This window comes from Anser cygnoides, chromosome 5 (assembly GCF_040182565.1).
Source record: "Anser cygnoides isolate HZ-2024a breed goose chromosome 5, Taihu_goose_T2T_genome, whole genome shotgun sequence".
In the NCBI taxonomy this organism is placed as follows: domain Eukaryota; kingdom Metazoa; phylum Chordata; class Aves; order Anseriformes; family Anatidae; genus Anser; species Anser cygnoides.
In genome coordinates this window covers 28,200,427-28,224,142 of record NC_089877.1, presented here as the reverse complement: position 1 = coordinate 28,224,142, position 23,716 = coordinate 28,200,427, and the positions used below count along the sequence as shown (strand labels likewise).

The 23,716-nt window shown below is 40.6% G+C and overlaps 1 protein-coding gene across 5 annotated transcripts in view; it reads right to left on the bottom strand.

Moving 5' to 3' along the window:
* Positions 1–23,716, bottom strand: part of GPHN (gephyrin) — a 366,964-nt gene that overhangs the window by 287,926 nt on the left and 55,322 nt on the right. For 4 of the 5 annotated variants that reach the window (XM_066998532.1, XM_066998522.1, XM_066998527.1 and 1 more), the window contains exon 3: positions 10,652–10,775. Coding sequence is in view for 2 of the 5 variants with exons in the window: in XM_066998518.1 (XP_066854619.1) it covers positions 10,652–10,691 (40 nt within the window). In the remaining 3 variants the exon portion in view is untranslated. The remainder of the gene's footprint in view (positions 1–10,651; positions 10,776–23,716) is intronic. The other variant, XM_066998519.1, reaches the window with a different exon arrangement.

The window sequence follows — 23,716 nt, the reverse complement described above, 5'->3', positions numbered from 1 at the left end:
TACAGACCAACTTGCAGTGTAGCTGATTGATTTGTTGCTCTTGTGGACAGTAAGGAAGAGGGGCGGGATTAAGACTTCACTGACAACGTTAGCTTTAGTACTTTCTGTGGGATTTGTGTGGGATATTTTTGTATGGAAACGTAGTAGGAGATTGTATTAAGGCAATGAGATGGTATAAGTTTACAAATGTTTCACAAGACTGAGCCAAGGAGAAGCTGAAATCAATATGAGTGGTTTTTATTATTGTGGTATGAAAGTCCTTGTAAATTGGACTGTTAATATAATGGCAGATCCATAGTAGCTCAAGAGAAGCTTGTAAACAGGCTGATTTTCTGCAGTCAAGTTTTCATCTGAATAAGGAAACGAGTTTGCATGAGAAATAAGCCTTTTTGCTACAGGTAGGCAGATGTTCTAGGAAATGTGCTAGTCCATACCAGAGTTCATGTTGACTGCCCAGAGAAAAAACAAGTTTTACTCATCAAAGTCAATATGCAGCTGCTGGTCACATTTTGCCCTGGTCAACTATAGCGCAACTTGGTAACCTCTCTGGAAATATTTTACATTGCTTTGTCTGCCAGTTGTTAATTATCAATCTCTGCCCATTACCAAAGCACTGCCCTTTCATTAGGCTCTTTCAGCCACGTTTGTTCCATGTCTACTGGCTGACACAGCAGGCTTTCTTATTTTATCACAAACACTATAGGGTGGCACATTTTGATGACTTGTTTGGTTGAAACGGTTTGATTGTACAAGACAAACACTTTTGTTACGTACAGAAATTGTGAAACAAAAACAGAGACCAGTATGATTAAGGGAAGATGCCATTTCGTTCTGTTGATTACAGATGCCCAGAGAAGCTGTGGATGCCCCAGCCCTGGAAGTGCTTAAGGCCAGGTTGGATGGGGCTTTGAGCAACCTGGTCTAGTGGGTGACATCCCTGTCCAGGGCAGGGGGGGTGGAACTGGTTTGGAATCCAAGCTGTTCTATGATTCAATGATTTCTATCATTTTATTGTCAGACAGGTGTGGCTTTATGTTTTTGGGCTTCACTGGATTTGGTTTGGTTTGGTTTGGTTTGGTTTGGTTTTTTGAAGTGGCTCCTCAAATTTAATTTCTTAACACTTATTTTCTATTTTGACTTGGTTGGCTAGCTGGATCAGCAGTGGGACACAGCTATTCGACTGTATGCCATTGGTACAGATCCAGCTGAAGTCATGAAACGCTGGCTTAATGAATCATTAATGGAATTCAGAACATTTTATTTCTATGCCACTGGTGCAAATCCAAGTAAGGTCAAGAGACTAGCTGGCTCAGTGGTTCAATAATAGGAAACAGACTTCTACCTCGAGCTTACTGATGCCAGTCTATAAAGAGTTGGGAAACTAAGTTTTGAGACAGTAAAATATGAAGCTTTTTCAATCTTTAAAGTCAGTCTATTGTACATGATTACTTTCTAATGAGCCTTAATAGTCTGTATTGATCTATAATTTTTTAAAGGATAGTATAAACATGTTTTCTCTATATCCACTGATACAGCACAATATTCATCACTCTAAAAGAAGAAGGTACAAGAGATGATCTCTCCAAACAATGCCTTCCCTTAGGCAAGTATCTGGGGGAAAAGACAGAATATGCATCGCATTTTAGCTATGTAAGACTAGCAAACTATCTGTACGCCTTCACAGACCATGCTGCCATGTCCATGAGTCATCCTTGCAACACCCTCCTTGCCAGAGGCCTCCTGAGAACTTTATGGGTTTATAACCCCCAGGCAGGAATAGGAGGCCAGCTTCAGCAACTGTCCTAACCATTTGTGGGAGGGAAATCATGTGGTTCGCTTAGGGTAAAAGTGCAGTACTCCTTGTGCTGCATGCATGTTTGCAAGGTCAGATTTGGCTATTTAGAAGAGACTCCCCATGTCTGCCTGTGAGATTACAAAATGAGAGAAGCTGTTAACTCTTCCACTTGGTGACAAACTACATCACAACATAGCTCATGCCTATTTGCCATATGTGCATTTGCAGCAATGACAGGCATGTGGAAAACTCCTAAAGAAACGTGGCCCATGCAGACATCCTTGCCTACAGCCTCGTTCTCTCACTGCCTCCTCCTACTCAGCTACCTGTTGTGGTGCAACTTTTGAAATGGCACCATATGTTATGGATGCAACCTCATGTATATTCTCAGAAACAACAGCATCTGGAAGACTGAAGCTTACTGAGCTTATATGGTATGATTTTGACGGCCCCGTGACAGAGATAACCATGTAAGTCCTCTCCAATCCAGATGCCTTTCAGCTCTTTTTTTTCTCTCTCATACGTTGGTCAGGCTATAAAAGCCAAAGTTCTTCCCTCCCCACCATCCTGCCCAGGAACAAGGGTATAATAAAACCCTATCTTCTAGTTATTTAATGCACAAAGCAGATCTATCCAGCCTCTATCATTTGAGATTTCAGATGTTGTTGTTTTGCAGCTCAGTTGAAGAAAAAATGTTTCTTTCTCTATGAGCCTTTGGAGATGAACATTCTGTAGGTCTCTGTCCATGGCATGTTGACGCTGTGTGTTTGTGCTGCATTAGGCATACTTCTGTCCAGACTTTCCCAGACAAAATTCAAGAAGCGCCAAGCAGGGAGGTCCCAAACTGAAGTATACTCACAGCTTGGTACCAAGGGTTTGAACCTGTCAATCAAGAGCAGTGGAAGTCCTGAAAATCTTGTACAAAGGATTACTTTTTGTGGTTGTCCATCATTCTTTGAGCTGGTCCTACCATGAGTGTTAATTCTCTGTATCACCCTAAAGAAGATACACTTGATATTTAGCTGCAGTTCTTCTAATCTTACAGAGTAGGACCTTCTTGAAGGACAGTACGTTAAACAAGGAGTTCCACTACCAAGAACTTGAAAATGGTGCCGGCCAAAGGTAATCTTTTACAACTTTTGCAGGGATAATGAGAAGCCCAACGCTCCCCAGTACCAATTCTTCTGGGCCACTGCAGTCCTGACTGACAACCTTCCAACAAACAACCTGCCTAAGAGCAGAACCAAGGTCTTCGGAGAGGAAGGCGATAGATGTGGCGTGACTACAAATGCAGTTCAGTTGATTCACTACTAGTATGGGTACCTAACAAAAATAAATGAATCTTAGTGTGACTCCACATGAGTGGTGTTGACACATTCAATTGTCTGTGCTTCATTTGCTGCAAAACAGTAGCTATTTTAGAAAAGCAGTTGATGAGTTTAGCATACACAAAGAGTAGACAGATTTAAAAGATACCGTACTGGAACATTCTATTTTTGAAATTTCACTTTGACAAAACTGCCTCATTAAGAACTTGGGTATGAAAAGATGGAAAATGTTTTTGGATCTCATGCAAAGTAAATTCAGAATTCTGATGAGCTGAATCAGTTCTTTCCATGCATTATTTTCCTTTATCTGTATTTCCCTTTGTTTCTGCATAAAAGATGAAATAAAAAATTATGAAATCTTGGTTTTGATTAATAAGCAAGACACTCCAAACTGTATGAAATAAGGCAGAAAGAGGAAGGTAAGTATTTTGAATCCACAGTTAAATTATAGTATTTCAGAATGAACTAGCCACAAATGATCATTACATGTTGTGGCCAAAATTGAACAAATGACAGCTTGCTTTTGCATGGAACCTTATCCCGTTGATTGCTTTGGTTTTATACAAGCATTAAAAATACTACAACAGATCCTTTAAGGAAGGGGAGGATATTGTGTGGAGAAGGGCAGCTACAACCTCCTGAAGGGAGACTGAAGGCAAATTCTCCAACATTCATTGAAAAATACTGTGTTTGAGCTCTGCATTACATGCTAGTGGTTTTGAATGAGTTCATTAGCCTTCAGACATATGCAACTGTATCGACAACTTAAATTCAGGCAAAAAGCAAGTAGCAATGCCTTCTGAAGAAATACTTTTGTTGTTACCTATGGATTATGTTGTTACCTAATAGTGCGTAGTATGCTTCATGCTTAGTGACAGGGTAAGAAGGTTTTGGCTGTGTTCGTTTTCTGTAAGTTTGCTTGGTTTTCCACTCCTCAAAAATAAAATCCTTACCTTATTTACTGTTTCTGCTTATACATCTTTGCATTCTAGCTCAGTATATGAGGTTTGTCACCTGAGCGCATAGAAGATTACCAAATGGTCCAAATGACACAGCACTTTTATGAACCATTATTTATAGTCATATTAAATGCAGGAAGATTGTAATACACGTTACCTGAGTATTAGTGGGGCTTTATGTATTTTCTGTTTTAGACAAGGCTAAAATTTGCTGGATATGTTTTGTAGTAGCTTTAGTCTTGCTCCTGAACACTTTCTTACCTAAGTTTCATCTCAGACATTGCTTTAACTCCTAATGTAGTCAGACTGGTTAAAAAATAAAAATAATAGTTTTTAAAAAAATCTACATCTTCCATAGTTAATCAAATTTCAAGCAGAAAAGCACATAGGAAAAAACAAATCTTTTCGGTAACAGACCTTTCTTTTCATCTTTTCATTTCCATGGCACTCTGTAGTCTTGTGGCTTTACTTCCATCTGTCCTACTGCACTGCCTGTTTAAAATGCTAATCTAACTGCTATTGCCATAGTATCCAAGTATATCACAATCAATCTATTTATCCTGATGTCTGCAAGATAAGGCACTGTTGCTCTTGTTTATAGAGAGAGGGGTAACAGAGCTACCTGGGTTGCATTATAACGGCCTTGCTGACGGATGCTGTGGTATCATGACTTCTTGATCCAGGACCTGTCACAGTCTCCTTGGCTCCTGCAGAAGCCGCATATGGGCCTATGCTTGGGTCACACCTCAACAGAAAGACAAACCTGGACAGGGCATTCAGCTGGGACCTGGAAGGTTGAAAGTGCTGCAGATCTCCGGTCGAATACGGGCCTGAAATCTCAATTTAAATCGACACCTCTCAGAGTGCTAGGCAGCAAGCTGTCAGCTGTTCTGAAGGGGTTAAGGCTTTCTAGTTGCTCTTGTTTACAGTTTACTTTGAGTAAATAATAGTACTACTGAATATTTGCAGTGTTAAGGAACTCACTTGGGGAAAGGGAGAGCAGGGTTCTAATCCCAATTTTAACCAGCATTTGTCCTAAAACTGGAACAGGGACTAGAAACGAACTATGCCCAGATCCTTGCTTCTAAGTTAGACAGTCACATTCATGATCTAAATTTTTTTTATCTATTTCTTCCTCCTCCTTTCTCTCTCTCTCCCTCTCAAATGAATTCTTCTCTTCTTTTTTTTTTTTTTACTCCACCTGTCAGTACTGCAGTTTATGCTTAAAACCATTTAAGTAAATTTACATTAAATCGTATTGGCATTAATTAAGACAATTACATAGATGAAGCTAAGCATTTTGGTTGTTTTCTAGCCAAACAGAAAAGGTTTCAAAATACTATTGGACCAATGCAAAAGTTTCTGGGTAAAATAAGAATACTGAAAACATATTTTGTACTGAACAATGCATTCATTTCAACCTCAAATGAAATACCTCTCTTTGGTTTTCGCATAGATCTTATTTGATTGACTTTTATTAAGTCGTACACAATTTCCAAAGAGAAAAGAACTATGCTGAAAAGAAAAATGAAAATGTCTTTTGAAAATGTCAGCATTTCAGATCCTGTGCTACTGGACCTAAGGGAGTGGCTGTGCAATTGATCACTGCAGCCAAAAGGGGGAAGTTTTGCTCCTCGTCCTTCCTGCTCCATTACTCCCGCACCCTCACCCTTTCCACACCTGATCCTTGCTCCTTTCTGGCGCTGTGCTCCTCAGGCTCTTCCGTCAGCCAACGTATTTCACTGCTATGGCAGGAATCTGTGAAGGATTTTAATACAGTCTGGCAGGGAACTAACTCACAGATGGGTCTGAGGAGTGCCAGAGACAGCACATTAATTAGTGTGAATGGAAGGCAGGGGTCAGTGGAAACTTGGAAAGGTGGGACAGGACCTGCCTCTTTTGTCTGTTTTGTTGGCTCGCCACACCTCATGGAATGGCATCTGAAAGGATGCCAATTTTGGGGAAAAAAAAAAAAGTGGTATTTCTGACTACACCAACAGTTTGCCTGGTCAATTTCTTGTTCCTTTGAGCCAGTTGTATTAGAAAATCTGGTATATTAACACTTCTTCCAATCCTTGTTTCATATTTAATTGTAGTTTTTCTATGTATCCTCTCCTATTTGGCATTTTCAAATTGCATCCTCAAGAAATACAGCCTGCGACCAACCGTTCATTCACAAAGCACTTTGCCACTACGTGTGGGCTCTGCTAACACTTTGAGAAGCGCAGTTGCTACGTCTGATGGCAAACACTTTCTTTTCAACTACTGTAAAATGGGCCCTTGTTATTAATGCAATCTGTATTCAGGATGACATCCCAAATTAAATTTCCTTCTGAACGTATTCATCAAAGGTATATTTCCAGGAAGGAAAGACTATTGCTGCATGCATCTATTACCATTATCTCCAATACCTCTCTCCAACACATACATATTTCTCCCACTGTCTCCTTTCCCCCTGGTGACAAATCAATTCATATGATGGGAAAAGGTCATCCTAGCCCACATGATAAAGCAGGGGCTCTGTCAAAACCGCAGCTGGGATTGATCCTGCAAGTGCTGTTCCTGTGAGCCTGAAGATCATCGCACGGCACCCGCCCAGGCTGTAAAACAAGTTGTCCAGCTACGCCTCACATGAGGGTTCACAGCATAAAAGAGGACTGTTGTGCTGCATGTACAAGAGATAAAGCTCTAGCAGCTGGAAGTCATGAGAAAGGGCTCAGCTGTGTGAGTCCTGTGTTGGCAGTCCTGAGGCCATCGCATGTATGTGCAACCACAGGCTTTTCTTGAGGTACAGTGTTCCAGCCCAGTGATACCCAGCGCATCAGAAAAAAAGGACACTTAAAGACAGAACAAAAATAACGCAGAAGCAAGTGAGTGTCTGGACTGTTCTGGATAGTATGCAGAAAATATTAGCTAATGGACTGCACTTTCTCAGACTTCCACAGAACAGATTGTTCTTCATCATCATATGTGTTCTGTAAAAAGGAGGTGATTTCTCAGGGAAAAAAATGTAATAATTAAGGATTTTATGTTATTTAAGTGTTTCCAAATTTATTTTTTAAATCCTGGCTAAGCAGGCAGATTGCTTCCTTGCTAAAAAGGAAGCCATTTGCAAAGGAAGAATATAGGAGACTCAGGACTTAAAAAGCCAACCTTGATAAAGATTTGGGGAAAATCTTTTTATCAGTATTTTTTATATTGAGTAAGTCAGCTACTGGGCTTATATGTATCTGTACAGATTGGCTTTTGAAATAATGGGAGTGCATCTGTATTTGTACTAGAGCCATTATACCACAGAATGAGTTCTACTTCCACATGAAGTTTTGTCACTAACTTCAGGTGTTTCCTCGAAATAATACCTGCCTGGGTATTTTTTAAAGTAGCTTTTGTGAAGAATAATACTGTCTGGATAAGTGCAGCATACGAGTTCAGTAGAAACTCTCCTTGATAATTAACTCAATGATTAAAGAACCCAACTCCAGTAACACTGCTAAACACGCTAACTTCCATCACTCTTTTACCTGTCCCTGAAACAGGTAAACAGGTAAACAGGTAAACAGGTAAAACAGGTGTTCCACCTCGGCTTTATGCTTCAAGAAATGCCACATGTGACTAGTATGCTCCTGGGTTTTTCCACCTGCAGTCTTATCTTGATTTTAGACTTTTTAATTATTGACTTTGTTTTTTACGTTATTTCTTTTGGCACCCTGGTTTCCTTCTAGGTAACTGATCAAACCTCTTGTACTCTGTAAGGGAAGGTCATGCAATTCTTTATGTGCTGAAATACAATCACAGTGCAAAACCTTTGTGAAAGAGCTGACTGTTCCCAATCAATCTCTGTTGGTCTTTTGTGATGACAAAGATTGAACTCCACATATTGTTACACTCGATTGTAAATCTTATCAATCTTTTCTTCTCTTGACTGAATACACAAACCCAGCTTCACTATAGGAAAAGATAACCCCTGCTTTCAGTGGGGCTTTTACACCATCAGCCCAGGCAAGATGGGCATCTTCTGAGACATTTACAATCTAAAGGAACTTACTGAGCTGTCAACTGCCTTGAGCCAAGGGATCTTTCAGTCAAAGCGCAGAAACACACAGCTGATCGGTCTGTCTTTCTCTACACTCAGAAATATTCTGTTTTATACTTATCAATATAGTTAAAGGAACCCACCCTCCTGGAATGCATGAGTGCACACTAGTAGAGAAGTGTTGATAGCAGTTTAGCTTATTTGCATTAAAGAAAAGGAATTAAGCATGTTGATGAGAGCACCTTGTTACAAATGTATGGGGGATGGATCTATTTAATAACTTTAATTTAAATATAGCATTGCTTAGATCCAGCTGTAACAATTACCGAAGCTCAGAACAGCATATGCAGTAGCCTCTGAATACAATTAAACTTCCCACAGTCAAACGATCTGGAATAAACACCTTGCACATATACATTTTTGTTACGCCTCCCTATACGGTACTTGTAGCCACCTGTATTCTACCATTCCCTTGGGGTCTACCGTTCTCTTTAGTCTAACTGAATTTGTGAGGCTGTATGGTGCTGCACGGTCAGGCAAGGGCTCACAACTACACTGTAAAAAGGACTGTTCATCTAGACAGTAACATACTGATTTGATGTATATCCAGTGGCTGCTGCTCTTTTACAGAATTACTTGAGTGAGAGAACAAGATAATTGGTATTTTTTCCATCAGTATTCCAGTAGCTCTGTTTAGAATAGATGGCATTAAGATATTCTTGAACAAACTTTAGATCCGTGTGTAAAATGTCTAACTTAGCAGCACAAATATGCTTTTATCAAACTCATAGTATTGGCTGCACTGTTAACTTTGCCTCAGTAAAACACGCTACAGACGAGTAATGACAAATTGTTATTGACAATACTATTGCTCTTGTATGCTGTTAACTGCTGTTAACTGTTCTTAACTTGATTTCTTATTCAAACACGTAATTTTTTCAATGTATAGTGGGCAACACATCAGTACTAAAAGCACCTTTCTGAATAGTTTACTACATTGTTTCTCTGAAATCAAAGAAACTATAGTGTTATTATCTATTTCTATTTTGGGTAAAAACAATGTATTAGAATAGTTATGTATTACAGAAGTAATGCATTTCCTTCCAACAGCAAAAGGTGCAGCCTATCTTCCAGCTTTGGCCCTGCATTGTCAAACCACTCACTTTGTAGCTGTAGTCTGCTTCTTCCAGATAGCTTCTCATTACAGTATTAGCACCCTAAAACTCAATCTAGCAGCTAAGACTGCTAAAGAAAGACAGCTCCTTCACTTCATTTCCATCTTGGACATGGTCCTTATTTTCTAAAAGAGCTTTGAAGGGGATCTATTTAATGTGAAAATTATCTAATTTCCAAACTGTTGCAGATTGTGAATTGTCATCACAAAAAATTCCCTTAGATTCCCATTCACATAGCATTGCATTTTTTATGTCCACGGCTTACGACACAAGAACTTTTGGGTCCTAAATTTGCTTACCACAAATAAGCCTGTCATGCTAAGTTTGACAGCTACTTAGAAAGTATTTTTTCATGTAGCTGACCTTTCTAAGTTTGTCATAGCTGGCAAATAAACTTGTTCTAGGAGCGTGGTATCCTTTTACTTTCATTGCTGCTCTTAGCAATGTTACTTTTATTGCTCTACTCAGATTTCATGTATCGTTAACTTCAAGGGTGACATTAACTTGAGTAGGAATCCAGATGTTTTTCTCCCAACTGTAACTAAAATACTGTCTTACTATTTTATATGACAACATTTTCATGAAATATGGAATATTATGTAAGGGCTCAAATTGCATCTTCAACTAAAACAGTGTCTCTGTGTATATATAGACAAGTCTGAAAATGTGTGTGCAGAATGTTTTGTTTTGTTTTAATTTCTGTTACTGCTTATTGTACAAATATTGAACTCAAGGAACAAGGAGTCATGGTCAAAATTTCCACTGTTACTAATTTTTATGCAGGCTGATCACCCGCATAAATGACACTAAGAGATGCTGAGCATCTGCCTATCAAATGTATAAATGCATTTTTGGCTTTGCAGCTCCCAGTATCAGCTGACATATTTTGAAACTGTGAGTTGCCCAAAATTGCATAATATTTTACAGCAGGAAACAGGATAACCATTCTGATTTTATGATGTCCATGACATGATTGTATGATTTGTTTCAGCTGTTTACACAATGTTGTCTGTCCATTTTAGTTGAACAGATATTCTCTAGCTACTTTTAGCACAGAATTTGCTACAAGTCATTTTCTGAGATGTATTAATCACTCTTTGTAGGTTGTTCAATTAGAGAGTTTTCATAGAACAGAATCACAGAATTGTTTAGGTTAGAAAAGACCTCTAACTGGAAAACATTCTGCAGATACATTGGAATTTTGTTCCTTCCACCACTAAATAAAGCTTGTTAACCTATTGCTTTGAATACAATGTTTAAATATAGCCAGGTAGTACATATTTGTTTTACTTACAGTCCCACCTCACTATTTGAAAATACGCTTTTCTTAAATGTGACCTGAGTGTAATTCTTTCTTGTACCTGGTTTTGGAAGAGATTGTTTGCCATTCATCTGCTGCATATGTATTTCAGGAGAATATCTTCATACGTCTGGAACCGCTTTTCTGTCTCCAGTGGTCAGTCCGAAGTGTAACTTAGGAAGCTGCTAAGCATAGAAAAACATCTGTTTAGTAGGTGAGACCTCTGAAGGATTTTCAGCTTAGTTTTGTAGAAGGAAACTGAATTTATTTATTTATTTATTTATTTATTTAATTCCTGTTGCTGTTATAGTGCTAGGAATAAGGAAGGTAGTCTGTCAAGCAGAATAAAAAATGGTATTTCCTCGCTGTATCATCAAATAAGATGAGCCTCTAGAGAGGCTCAAATAAGGGATTCTCTAAAATACATTCCATATATTGATAAAAAGTGTAATTAATACTAGAATGAAAGTAAAGTTTTATAAGCTGTTGCTTTACCTGCCAGAGCAGGTTCTGGTGAGGGCAAATGCTATGTGGCATCTTGAGTTTCAGCCATCGTTAAGTGTTGGAGATATTGATGGCTTTTTGCCATCAACTTGTGTTAAATTCATACAACAGCATTATTCATGGCAGAGTGGATTTTTGTAATGACAAGTTGAAATTTGCAACAGTTTTGACGTACTTTTGAGCCTTTCACTACTGAGTGCTTTTAAGAAAGCTCCAAGTCTTGGTAAATACGTCAATGATTCTGTTGCACAGTGGGGAGCATACTGCCATAGGGTGTGTGGCTGTACTGCAGCCAAGCTGCCTGATTACACCAATAACTCACTCACAGTCAAGAGAATTTCAAACAACATTTTCTTTTTCATGTCTAATAAATTTCACTTGCTTCCAATTGACCATATGGCCAAAGTGGATGTTCCTGCTTCTTTCACCTCTCACATCCCCTCAGCTTTAGCAATTGCATACCCACAGGGAGCATCCAGATCACTGATCTGCACTAATGGAGTAATAATATTTTTCTTGTGGTGGTTCAATATGCTGTTGTATCAGTGAGTTGATCTAATTAATGTCTGCAGTCACTGGGAAAGGAGCGGACAGAGAGAAAGAAAAGGGTGTTGGTAAGGAAGGAAGAATAGGCTTGGCCCCTTTACTGACAGCATAATGTGAAACTTTACCTCTAATTAAACCTTGTGACAGTGGTGTTATTTTTAAACAGCACTGTGAGTGAATTATCACTGTAATGTGAAACTGCACTGTCGCTGTGTCCTCCCAGACATACCATTCCTGTGACCCTTTTTTTTTTAATCCCCTTCTCTCATAAGTGCTCTCCTTTACTTTGTTATGGGCCTTCTAATTTACTTCTGTTATGACTTCCAAACTCTAACTCCCTTTTGATTCCACAGACTCTATAAATGGAGTATCCTTGCAAGTGCTTGGCCTCTTTACTTTCCCTTAATTCAAATCCTAAAATGAGATTCTTTACACCTTTGAGCAGAACGAACAGTCACCACCTGCCTTCCTACACCAGTATGCTCACCTCAGTGAACTAGAAATCTGCACTCCGCCCTTCTCACTCTTCGAACCACTTGATGGCTGAGCTTGGAAGAGATCTCGGGAGATTACCTAGTCCAAATCCCCTGCCCAAAACAAGGCCAGCTAGGGCGGGTTGCTTAGGGGTGTATCTGGTCAGGTTTTGAGTATCTCCAAGGATGGAGACCTCTCTGGGTAATCTGTGCCAATCACCCTTAAAGTAAAGTAGAGTTACAAGCACGATGAAGATAATCTCGAGGCAAACAGGTACTATAAATACCCACAAGTTACATGTGTACATGAAATGCAAACAGCAGCAATTAGCCATTCTTTGCCTGAGATCTCAGCCATTTCTCACAAGAATTGTTCACTAAATGCATTGTCAAATTTATTATACATAAGATCTAGAGACTTTTTAGGCAAGAAAGTTTTCTGCATAATAAACAATTCAACAGAACTTTACAAATAGATATAAATATGCTTGGTCTCAGGGAAAGTGTGTCTGATATGCATACGCTGTATAGAATCAGGAAAACTCTCATGAATAATCCGACCAATCTCAACATAGCAATTCATATAAATAGATGCTATTCAGTTTTAGTGAAGGCTGCAGAGCAGCAGAGATGTCAGCTATGTTTGTTTCATCACAAATATTGTGATATTTGATATTTGATTAGATTCCCAGCTCCTGAAAACAGAATCTCAGTTTTACTTCCAGCTTTCTTGGCTGGGAAAAAAAAAAAAAAAAAAACCTGAAAAGGTGAAATGACATTTTGAAAACAAAAGACAAAAACAGCTCCATTTTCTCTCCAAGGTGTCTAAGCCAAACTATTTTTGAGATCTTGATTTCTCAGTTTTGAAATATTCAGACTAGTACTACTGGAATCAGGTTGAGAGGTTACCTCTGCACAGTTCTGTAGGACCATCCACAATGCCATTTTTGTGGCCAAATTCTCTGATCCCAGACAGCAACACAGGAGTGCTTTAACTGTTATAATGTATAATCTACAATATGTGTGCTCTAGAGTGCGCACTTTTTGTAAGGTGACCTGCCACATGCATTTCTATGAATAGAGGTTGTTGTCAGAGCTTACCAAAGCAACTCGTGAAGCCAGCAGGCAAAACTGTGTTACAAAACCAAAAGAAACAAATAGCAGGGCCAATACCTTCAGTCAGGGCAGTGGAATGGCAGGAGGCGATCCTGAGGAGGGGGCTGAGTTCCTCACCTTAGGCTCACACTAGACCAGAAAGTCTTCTTTGAGCAGACCTTTAACTGTGCTCCCCCCCTCCAGTGATGTAAATCTCAGTGCTGGGATTAGAGCATCAAGAAGTAAGCTGAGACATGCAGTAAGAATGGGTCTTACTGGTGTTGGCACAGTTATCTGAGGATGTCTGAGGATAATTCTCCCCGCAGCACTAGCTGACCTGGGTTCATGGCAGAGTGACCGGTATTGGGTTGAGTGTACGTTAACAGTCAAGGTGATGGTTTCCAGGAAGAGAAATCTAGGAGACGTGGTAAGACTTGTGCTCGGAGGTTGCCAGCATAATTTAAAGTGAGGTTGAAAGCAAAATAAACTCCTTGTTTCTTAAAGCTGCACATAGCATTTTTAGGATGAAGACAACCACAGCATAGAGGATCTGTTTCTACAGTTGCAGCAGTAACACACAGGAAGTAATTTTATAAGTTACCCCTTCCCTTTCTTGTGCTCTGCCTGTTTTTAACATACACGGTATTACAGATGTATGCATCCATTTTGCATAGTTAAGGAAAAATACGTATACAAGAATTCATCTGTCATGGATTCCTTCAAGGATTTTGATGGATTTTTCTTTTTTAAGAAAACCTCTTATTAACCATGTTAGACAAAACTGTATGGATGCTTTTTAGCAGTGATTAAACCATGCTTGTCAGATAAGGAAAGCTTCTTTAAGTGATGCAGCACAGGTCATTGTGCCTGTAGTTTACAGACAGAAGCAGATTAGACTATCAATCTAGTGCTTTCTTCATCTTTACAAGAGGAATTTGTAACAAGTCTCGGGCATGGAGGACTGTTTGCTGTACAAAGAAGTACAGCCTCCAGTGCTGTTTCATTCGGCAGCTCTGCAGCCAGAAAGCCGGAACCTGTGAGCAGCGTGGGGTACCCCCTGTGCCAGCAGCCTGCACAGCGAGCTGCCCACCGCGGGGACCGGGCTCCGGCTCTGCAAGAAAAGGCTCGGTGATCTGAAAGAAGAAACAGCTCTTGTGAAAGAAGAGGTATTTATTTATGTGTTCCTTTATCCAGAATTCAGGCAAGCTCTCAAGTATTCTTTATGTTAACATAGCTGACATCACCATTCACTTCTAAAATGCAGTAGGGGGTGAACGGACACCAGAAGCGTTTCCCTCTGCCACACCATTGGGCTCAGTGCTCAGTTCCACCTGCACTGCTTTTTACCATCCTCTTTGCAGCAGAAACAGGGGGCTAGCCAGGACTGTCAGGGCCTTGCCCTGGAAAGTGGGAGCTGGTTAACTAAATACTCTCAGGCTGAGGAGGGAATAAAACTCCTTCAGTGAGTGTTTTAGTCACTAATCATATAAAATGTGAGCACTTCATTACAGCTTTGAATGAAGGTACAATGGGCCAATCCTCTGAATGCACATGATGTATACTATAGGCATAATATAGACTCCCTACAAAAGACTCCTTGGGGACATAAGTGATGCTTTGCCTGGTTTCTCGACTGCACCAGGTTAAGTTGAGAACTAGATGAGTGGTTATTGGAGCAGGAGCAGTTCTGGGCGTGCCAAAAAGCAGAACTATGGACACTGGAGGAATGATCAAAATATAAAGAAGGCACCTGGGCAGCTGCAGCATTGGGCAGTTGCATGTTGTAATTTTCAGCTTGGGTGATTAAGTCCATCTGTCATAGATGCTTTGATTTCTTTTTTTTGACCTGTCTTTGAATTCTTCTTTAATACATTTTATCTCCTAAAGATAATGTTGACTTTCCAGCTGAAAAAAAACAGTTTTTCTGTTTATTTCACGTGTGAGATGGCTGTTGCACTTCACAAAGAGATGAACTGCATTTTGCTTCTGCAATACTAACTGCAGTTAACAGTTGAATCCAAAACAATCAATTCATTGAACTGGAACTAACTATATGTAACTTAACAAAATTACTTGAAAACTCTAGAACAGGAATTTTAAAGGAACTTCCTGTAAAAATAACAATCGTCAGCTGACCATTTCATGTAGAGCTGTGTGGTTTGGGCTCTTTTTTTCTGAAATTGCCAGCCCATTTAGCTTGCAAATAGAAGAACAAGATTTTAATGTGGTGTCTGCATTATTTTTTTCTGCAGAAGTCTGACTACGCTTAAGCTTCAGAGACTGGCATGTATTTTATGCTTGCAGGTAACTACCCACATAACAAGGATTGCAGATCAAGGCCTCTTCTACAAAAGTCTCCAAATGCAGTGGCTGAGGTCTCATGTTAATCATCCCCTCTTGAAATGAAGAAAATATCCTGCGATAAAAGTAACTTGGGAGAGGGTCAGGATGATAATTTAAAAGGGTTTCTAAAAAAAATACAAAAAAACAAAACTAGTAGTGTCTCTGAGTCCCCAACCTTTAAAGTCTGTGATTTCTCTCTATTACTGTTGCTACCAATACCTTCCATTTCTATAGTACCTACAGTCCTAAAGAACAAAAAGAGGTGGTAGGGCAGCATGTGCAGCAGTACAGGTAAAGAGATCACTAGGAAAACCATTTCCTTTCTTTACATTCCAATCACACAGTACACAAGGACAAATATCCATATGGAAGAGTTGTGTCAGAAAGCAGTGATTCCTCTGAACTGACAGAAATATTTTGCCTTTTAAAGCAAATCAGATTAATGTTATCTTCATATTTCATTTCCTTAATTCATTTCTTGTGCTCCTATCTATAACTTTCTTCCAACTAAATCTTTTTTTCTGCTTCCCTTCAAACTCCTGTCCCTGGAATCTGGTGACTGGCCACCACTGACGTTTCTTGCTCTGCTGTTAGCTGTGATTGCATTTTCTTTCCCTTCTAATATTAAATTATCCCTTACCAGAGGATTTCTCTAATTTATATACCTAATCCCTTCTTATAAATCTATTTCTGACTGTTTAATATTATAGAAGACATTTGCTAAACATACGTTGTGTTAAATAGGTGATCTACTGCCAGCTTTCCACAGAGATCACACATGATGCATTAACAATACAGATGATGTAACTGTTAAAAGTTGCTTTGCTCAATTGCTTTCCCCCAACCTAATGTCCCCACTCTCTCTTAAAGTAAATATTTTATTACCTGAGTCACCTCCTGTGTCCCCTGTGAGGAGATGCCCTGGAGGATGTCAGTGTCTTAAACGTCCCAGTGTAGGGCTCTCTGGAAGCTCCTTGAACTCAGCACCTGACTATGGTGTGCTGCCAGGAAGGGGACTAGCAATCCCAGCTCATTGTCAGTGTCGTGACTTCTGGATGACAAAACTAGACAAAAAAGGTGTTTGTTTTTGTTTTTTTAGTTATAGTATTGTGGTGGTCGCGATAGTCTAATTTCTGAAGATAGAGAACAATGAGATTGCTGGAAAAAACAAATACACTTCTTACTACACAAACTTATTTAGTAATTAGAAGCCCAACTTTGGGAACCAAAGCAAAACAAATGAGGAAGTTGAACGAGAGCTTCAGTTTAACAGACATGTTTCTTTCTACTTGCTTAGCCTTTCTCCGAGAACTCCTGGTGTCCTGGTCTTCTTCAAGTAAGGGGCTGCTCACCACTACAACCCCCTTTCAAGTTCTTCATTTCTGTTCTTAAAAACCTTCCTTTCCGTTTACTGGATTCAGGCTTTGGAAAACAAGTGCAAATGACCTAGATGGTTGTACCTGGAGCATCGACTGATTCCTCCCTCCAGACCTTACTTACTCAGGCAGGAACACGTCAGCTATGCAAATGTCACAGACGGTGCTCATCACTTTCAAGCAGAGCTGGAGCTGAGCAAAACAGTTGCCTGTGCAGGCAAACAGAAACATTTCACCAGACAAAGTGCTTGGACTGGCACAAGTGGTCTGGTAAAAGGGGCAGCGGGGAGAGTGAGACACTGTAAGCCAGCGCCATCGCGCACTGCTACTTTTTGTCAAATCTGATAAAATGATGTGGCTAAGCACAAAACTGTACAAATGCTGTGTCTAGGTGTTGAGAAGACCTGACAGGAGGAATCCCTCCTTTTTAGCAAGGGAGTGGATTTTTGCCTGGTTACGATGACTGTGTAGTCACAGCCCGAGGAATCCTACACAAGGTGAGACTATAAGTCAAAAATTAGTCTGTTCAGTTCTTAAATGCTTCTTCTGAGACTGTGTGGTGGTTTCACTCTGATGGGCAGCTGAACCCCACCACAGCCGCTCTCTCACTCCCCCTCCTCAAAGGAAAAGGGGGAGAAAATATGATTAAAAGGACCCAAGGGTTGAGATAAGGACAGGGAGATCACTCACCAATTGCCATCACAGGCAAAACGGACTCAGCGTAGGAAGATTAATGTAATTTACTGCGTATTACTAACAGACCAGAGCAGTGAGAACTAAAAGCAAACTAAAAACACCTCTGCTCCCACCCTCTTCTACCTCCTCTCCCCAAGCAGGGCAGAGGAACAGGCAATGGGGGCTGCGGTCAGTCCCTATCGCTTCGTCTCCGCCGCTCCTTCACGGTCACTCCTGCCCCTGCTCCCCGTGGGGTCCCTCCCACGGGATGCCGTCCTTCCCGAACTGAGCCTGCGGGGGCTGCCCGCAGGCAGCAGCTCTTCAAGAACTGCTCCACATGGCTCCGTACCACGGGCTCCATCCCCCAGGAGCAAACTGCTCCAGCACGGGTCCCCCACGGGCGGCAGCTCCCCCCAGACCCCCTGCTCCTGCGTGGGCTCCTCTCCACGGGCTGCAGCTCCGGCCCGGGGCCTGCTCCTGCGGGGGCTCTCCATGGGCCGCAGCCTCCTCCAGGCCACCTCCACCTGCTCCACCGGGGGCTCCTCCACGGGCTGCAGCGTGGAGATCTGCTCCGTGTGGGACCCGTGGGCTGCAGGGGGACAGCCTGCTCCACCAGGGGCCTCTCCACAGGCCGCAGGGGAACTGCTGCTGCCTGCCTGGAGCTCCTCCTGCCCTGCTCCTGCACCGACCTTGGGGGCTGCAGGGCTGTTCTCTCACATTTTCTAACTCCTCCAGCTGCAGTTTACAGCAGTTTTTTCCCTTTCTTAAATCTGCTCTCCCAGAGGCCCAACCAGCATCGCTCCCACGCCTGGCTGGGCTCTGGCCAGCGGCGGGTCCCTTTTGGAGCAGCTGGAGCTGGCTCTGATCTGGCAGGGGGCAGCTGCTGGGCTCTGCTTGCAGAAGCCACCCTGCGGCCCCCCACCACTAAAACTTTGCCATGTAAACTCAATACAGACTGCCAGAAGAAGTGGGCAATAAATAAAGTGGGCTATAATCCCGTGTAATCTTGGCGGCCTTTATTACGTTGCCGTTATTTTTCCATTAACTAGGTAGATGTTAACAAGTCACTGAACCGAAGCCCCAAAGCTTATCAGATGGAAGTTACTTTCTTACTTTCTAAAAAAAAAAAAAAAAAAAAACCTTTTCTTGACTAAACTAAGCTCAGTGCAAATTCTAAATTTTTCTTTTTTTTTTTTTTTCCCCAAAATTCATGCGCCATCTACGTGGTTAGCAGGAAAATGAAGGTTTCTAAAACGTGTTATGTATGTTAGGTATGATCTGGTTTATCCACTGACTCGGTGCAAGATAAGCTATTTAGGCAGTTTGTCTGGAGCTGGTCCCACCCCAGCACAAGATGGGCAGTAAGCCTGGGCTGTACATTTCAGCTCCCAAAGATCCATTATAAGTTTTCTGCCTTGCCACTCTCATTCTCTCATTACCAGAGATGTTCATCCTTTTTTTTTTTTTGAAAAGTCTGAAAAAAACCAAAATGTTGTAAAAGTTCAGTACAATCTGTTGTTCGTTTCCCTGTCTCTGTGTTAAGACTGTGGCCAGGTGCTTTAAAATGGAAGAGACACTGTGCATCTACAATTTCTGGGTGTCCCCAGAAGCTGCAGGTTCTCAGCCTCTCAAAATCTGAGCCACAATTTCCGTATTTATGAGATTCAAAATTCTCTCAGAGTTTTTAACAAAACTAAATTGTGTTTTGCTGTCATGAGAATCCACTATGATAAAGAGAGATCTGATAAAGCACTAGGAAGTTTCCTCTTTGTGTATAAATATTTATGTATGTAAATGGGTGTATGGTTAATTATAACTGACAAGAAGAGACTGACACCAACTCAGATCCTCTGTCCCCGTAGAGAGATACAAGTTCCTTGTTGAAGTGTTGTGGCACATCTCATGAGCTGTGTACTGAATCATTGATTAAATGCAGCAGCATCTGGGTAGCTAAAATGCCAGGGACTGCTGAAGAAGGAGGGAAGAATGTGCGCTGAATACTGAAGAAGAACAGAGAAATCATCTGGTTTGCGTTTCTTGGTATTTCAGAAGTTGATCAAGAGCTGAATTGTTTGTTTTCTGATTGTGTCTCACTGAAGTGGACAGACCACCTTGCTCACACGTGCACGGAGAACACGGTCCCTCGCCCAGGAAAGAGTTAGGAAGCAGTTTAGTAAGAAGGTAGCACAGGCTGCACTTAATAGGCACAGGCAGCGTGCAAACAACCCCTACAGCTAGCTCCTTCAGTGCAGGCAGACTCTCTAAATCTGCTAATGTATCTGGAAAAGGTTTGCATACAGCTAACATTTTTGAATGAGGCTTTGTTATCTCTGTTTCCTGTTTTTCCCATTATTTCTGTTACACTCGTTACTGGACTTTGTGCTTGTGTGTAAGCTGTTCTCTCTTCTGCTAGGTACATCAGCAGGATAATTCCATTTTACTTTGGCTTTTATCCTTTAGTAGTCTTAAAATGCTGTCTGAAGGGACGAGCTTGGATGAGGGAAGCTTGGATGTAATTTACAGTGCTGCTTGGTATCGTAGGTGTATGTATTTAAATTTTTTAAGTATCTATTTAATAACTATTTACAAGTAAACGTATAAAGATGTGTAGCTGAAAAGACAGAAGACTCCTGCACGACAGTTTTGGGACATGGAAGAGAGCTATTTCCTTTTAATACTTCGACTTGCTTTCCTAGCATGGCATCACACACTGCTCGTGCATTCCTTGAAACAATAATATTTTTAAGTGTGCTGCAATTTGTTTTTCTCTATTTTTGTCATTTCATGATGAATGACTGTGTGATTTGTCAAATGCGGCCTGAAACATCTTTTCTCTAACACTTGCAGTTTCTAAAAGTGTTTTCTTTTTTTTTTCTTCATTTTTTTTCTTTATAACTCTCACTTCCTCATTTTCTTAAAAGCATTGTTCTCTCACGGTCTATATTCAGCATGGCTATTATCTTCTTCCTTTTCACCTGCTTTCCCACTTTGAGGCCCTTGTTTCTCTGTTAACCTGAGGGACTTAAATCATGGAATTACAGAATTTTTTTCTTTAAGAAATGACATTAGCACATAGTTTTCTTTCCTGTTTGAGAGCATGACTTACAGAGGCAGACGGCATAGAGAAGCCTTCGATGTTTGCTTTTTGTGAGCAGCTGGGCCACAACACCACACCCATCCGGGCTGAGAAAGAACTGGCACCATGGCTTGAAATTTCCAGGGAAATGGCTGAGACACTTGAGGTAGTACTGAGAAGCAGAAAGATAGTAAAGATGGGATGAGGTGAAAGGTTTTGCAGTGAAGCTGTGGGAACAGTTTCCAAGCAGTCCAGAGCCAGGGAGTGGCAGCTCTGGGTGTCCTTCCAAATTCTTCTGAAGAGACGCGGTGCTGCTGGCACCTAATGCTGGCTATGGGGTCAATAACTACATCTGGCATGGACACACACTGGGGGAAGGCTGCTGGCACAGCCTACTGGAGTCAGCAGCTTGGGCAGAGAAAGGGGCAGGATCTGAGAGACGCAAGCCACGCAGCATCTCCTACTCCAGCGGGATGCCCCTGCATGTCAGCCTGCACCTTCAGACTTCGCTGAAACCTAGCAGGCCTATGGAGCCAGCATAACTCCAGCATTGCACTCCTGCAAAACTCACTCTTCATAAAGCCAAACAGGCAAGTACTTGCCAGCACAGCTGGCTCTGTAGCTTCAATTCCAAAACCGTTCTTGCAACCTACAGCTCTCACTGCTTGCTTCATGTAAACTGTGCCATTGGTCCGTCTTTGTTGCGTCCTTCCCAAAAATCTTTTGTGTGCTGGATTCAGAAGTTACTAATACAAACTTCACCCTTGAAAGAGTCCTTTAGGCACAGTGATTTTCAAGCCAATCTTCCATTTGTGTTACTGCTGTTAATGGGGGATTTGTCACCATGCTTTTACTGCCTTCTGCTCGTTGAACTTTTGTACTCCTATCAGCCTTATTTCTTTTGGCCCTACTATGTCAAGCCAGTTGGTGACAAAAGCTTTTTCTTTTCTTTCTAGTCCTCGCCTTCATATTCATGTTCATGTAACCTGTCAGCTTCTATTATATAGCTGTCTTCTAGAGCTTAGTCTCTTCTGCTCTCTAACTTGTAGCAATTTCATGTGACCTGCATTACATTGCAACTTGGATTATTATCTTCCACTGTTGTGTGATGGGGTTTCAATGATTTATGTTGTCCTGTGCATGGTCTATATAGATTGGGAACTGAGAGGAGATGCAGACAGGGCAGTTTGTGTTTATTTTTCTGTTGACTTTGAAGCCTGTTTGCAATCTACTGAATTATTCTTTTTGTATACAACAGTCTTGCATAAGCTTATACACCAGTTTCAGCCAAAAGGCCTTATGAATCTTAGGCATTTTAGGAAGATGCATGGAAGTACTCTTATGGAAATTCAGGAATAATTTTCCAGTGTAGAAGACAGCGCAAAATTATTTCAATTTGTTGTGGGTCAGCACCAACTTCCAGGTCTTGCAAAACTGGTTCTTCATTGTCATGTATAAATCCTCCACTGGTGGTTGTAGATCCATGTATGAATGTTACTAACTACATCTCCTAATAGGCTAGATATTTTTTAGAGCAGTTGCAAACAATTGCTTAAGGTAAAAAGAGACAAAGCCCATCAAGTAAACCCATTAAGAATAGGGTAACTGGTGGACTTGACCAAATTCAGTGCTTTTTTGACTACAGATTCAGGATTGTAGTACATAACAGGTACAAAAGGGGCTGCCTGCTTAAATTACCAAGTAAAGTATTAGGAGACCCCAAGCCTCATAATATAGAACATTTCAAGTTAGAATTCAAGCTTATTGTCAGATTTAAGATTTTTAAACCATCCCTTGTGACCTAAGAGGAGGAGGTCTCATTGTCAAAATTGCTAAACTGGTTGTTGCTCCTATTGTCTGAGAGGTACAATGGGATACAAAATCTTGCAAAGCTGCACATTTTTATAGAGCTGTCTGAAAATGGTAGTAGAAATCCTAACTTTCAGTTTAGCTATCTGTAACTAGGACGTTTGGTCTAAGACCTATCACAGAGCTGTGTAATACCCCCTCTGACCTAAAATGACTCTCAGTCAGAACATTTAAAGGTTCTTTTTGGTTAACAAAAAAAAATAATAAAAAGCAGCTCTACCTTGTTGAAAGCTATTTTAGCATCCATCAGCAGTAAAATCATCCACATTTTATAAAAATAGAGAAGTAGCCACTAAATTTAATCTGTTTTTAACAGTAAAGCAAGCGGCAAGATATTTTGACAGATGTGACACTAACTGCATTTGATAAAATAAGATGTTGACTCCTCTTTGACTTCATTCCAGAAGATGACATATAGAAAACATTCCAGAAGACAACATATAGAAAAGGTGTTTTTTCATTACTTTTAAAACACAGCATTTTTATCGTAAGTCTGGCATTCTTTCCTTTTTTTTTCCTTAAGAAAAATACAGATGTCAGCTGATGGGCAACTGCTACTAACAATATTTTCCAGTATCTGTGGGTGTCAGATGTGTGTGAATAAAAGATATGCTAAATATCCTTGGGAAATTCACCACTCTGTTGTTCTTTGTTGGGGATATATTTATAAAATATGTTAATTATACAGGATAAGTAGAGTTTAAATTCTCCTGTATTGCTCCACAACCTTTTATTTTGTACTCTGCATATTAGAATATGTTTACCAAATTATTCACTTTGCAAGTCCAAAAGGATTCTGTGGTTTGGTTATATGTGAAGCCTGTACCTGGTTCTGTTGCTACCAGCCTACTTCAGAGTGGGCTGCTATTAGATTTCACACAGCAAAGGATCTTGTCTCAGCTAGTTTGTGAAACCTACTTCAATTGTGGTAATAGCATTCAAGCAATTTTCAAAACAGGGAACCAGCCTCCTCCTCATAGGATATGCAGTTCTCTTGCTAGAATGGTATTTAAGACATTAGCATCCCTAGATATTACTGGATACTGGTCAACTATATAAAAATGAGATGCACTTATATTTTACAATGATTTTAGATCCGACATTTCAGTTTAAATCATTTACATGAGTGAGATGCTGATTCTCATACTTAATCCCATGACACCTTCTGC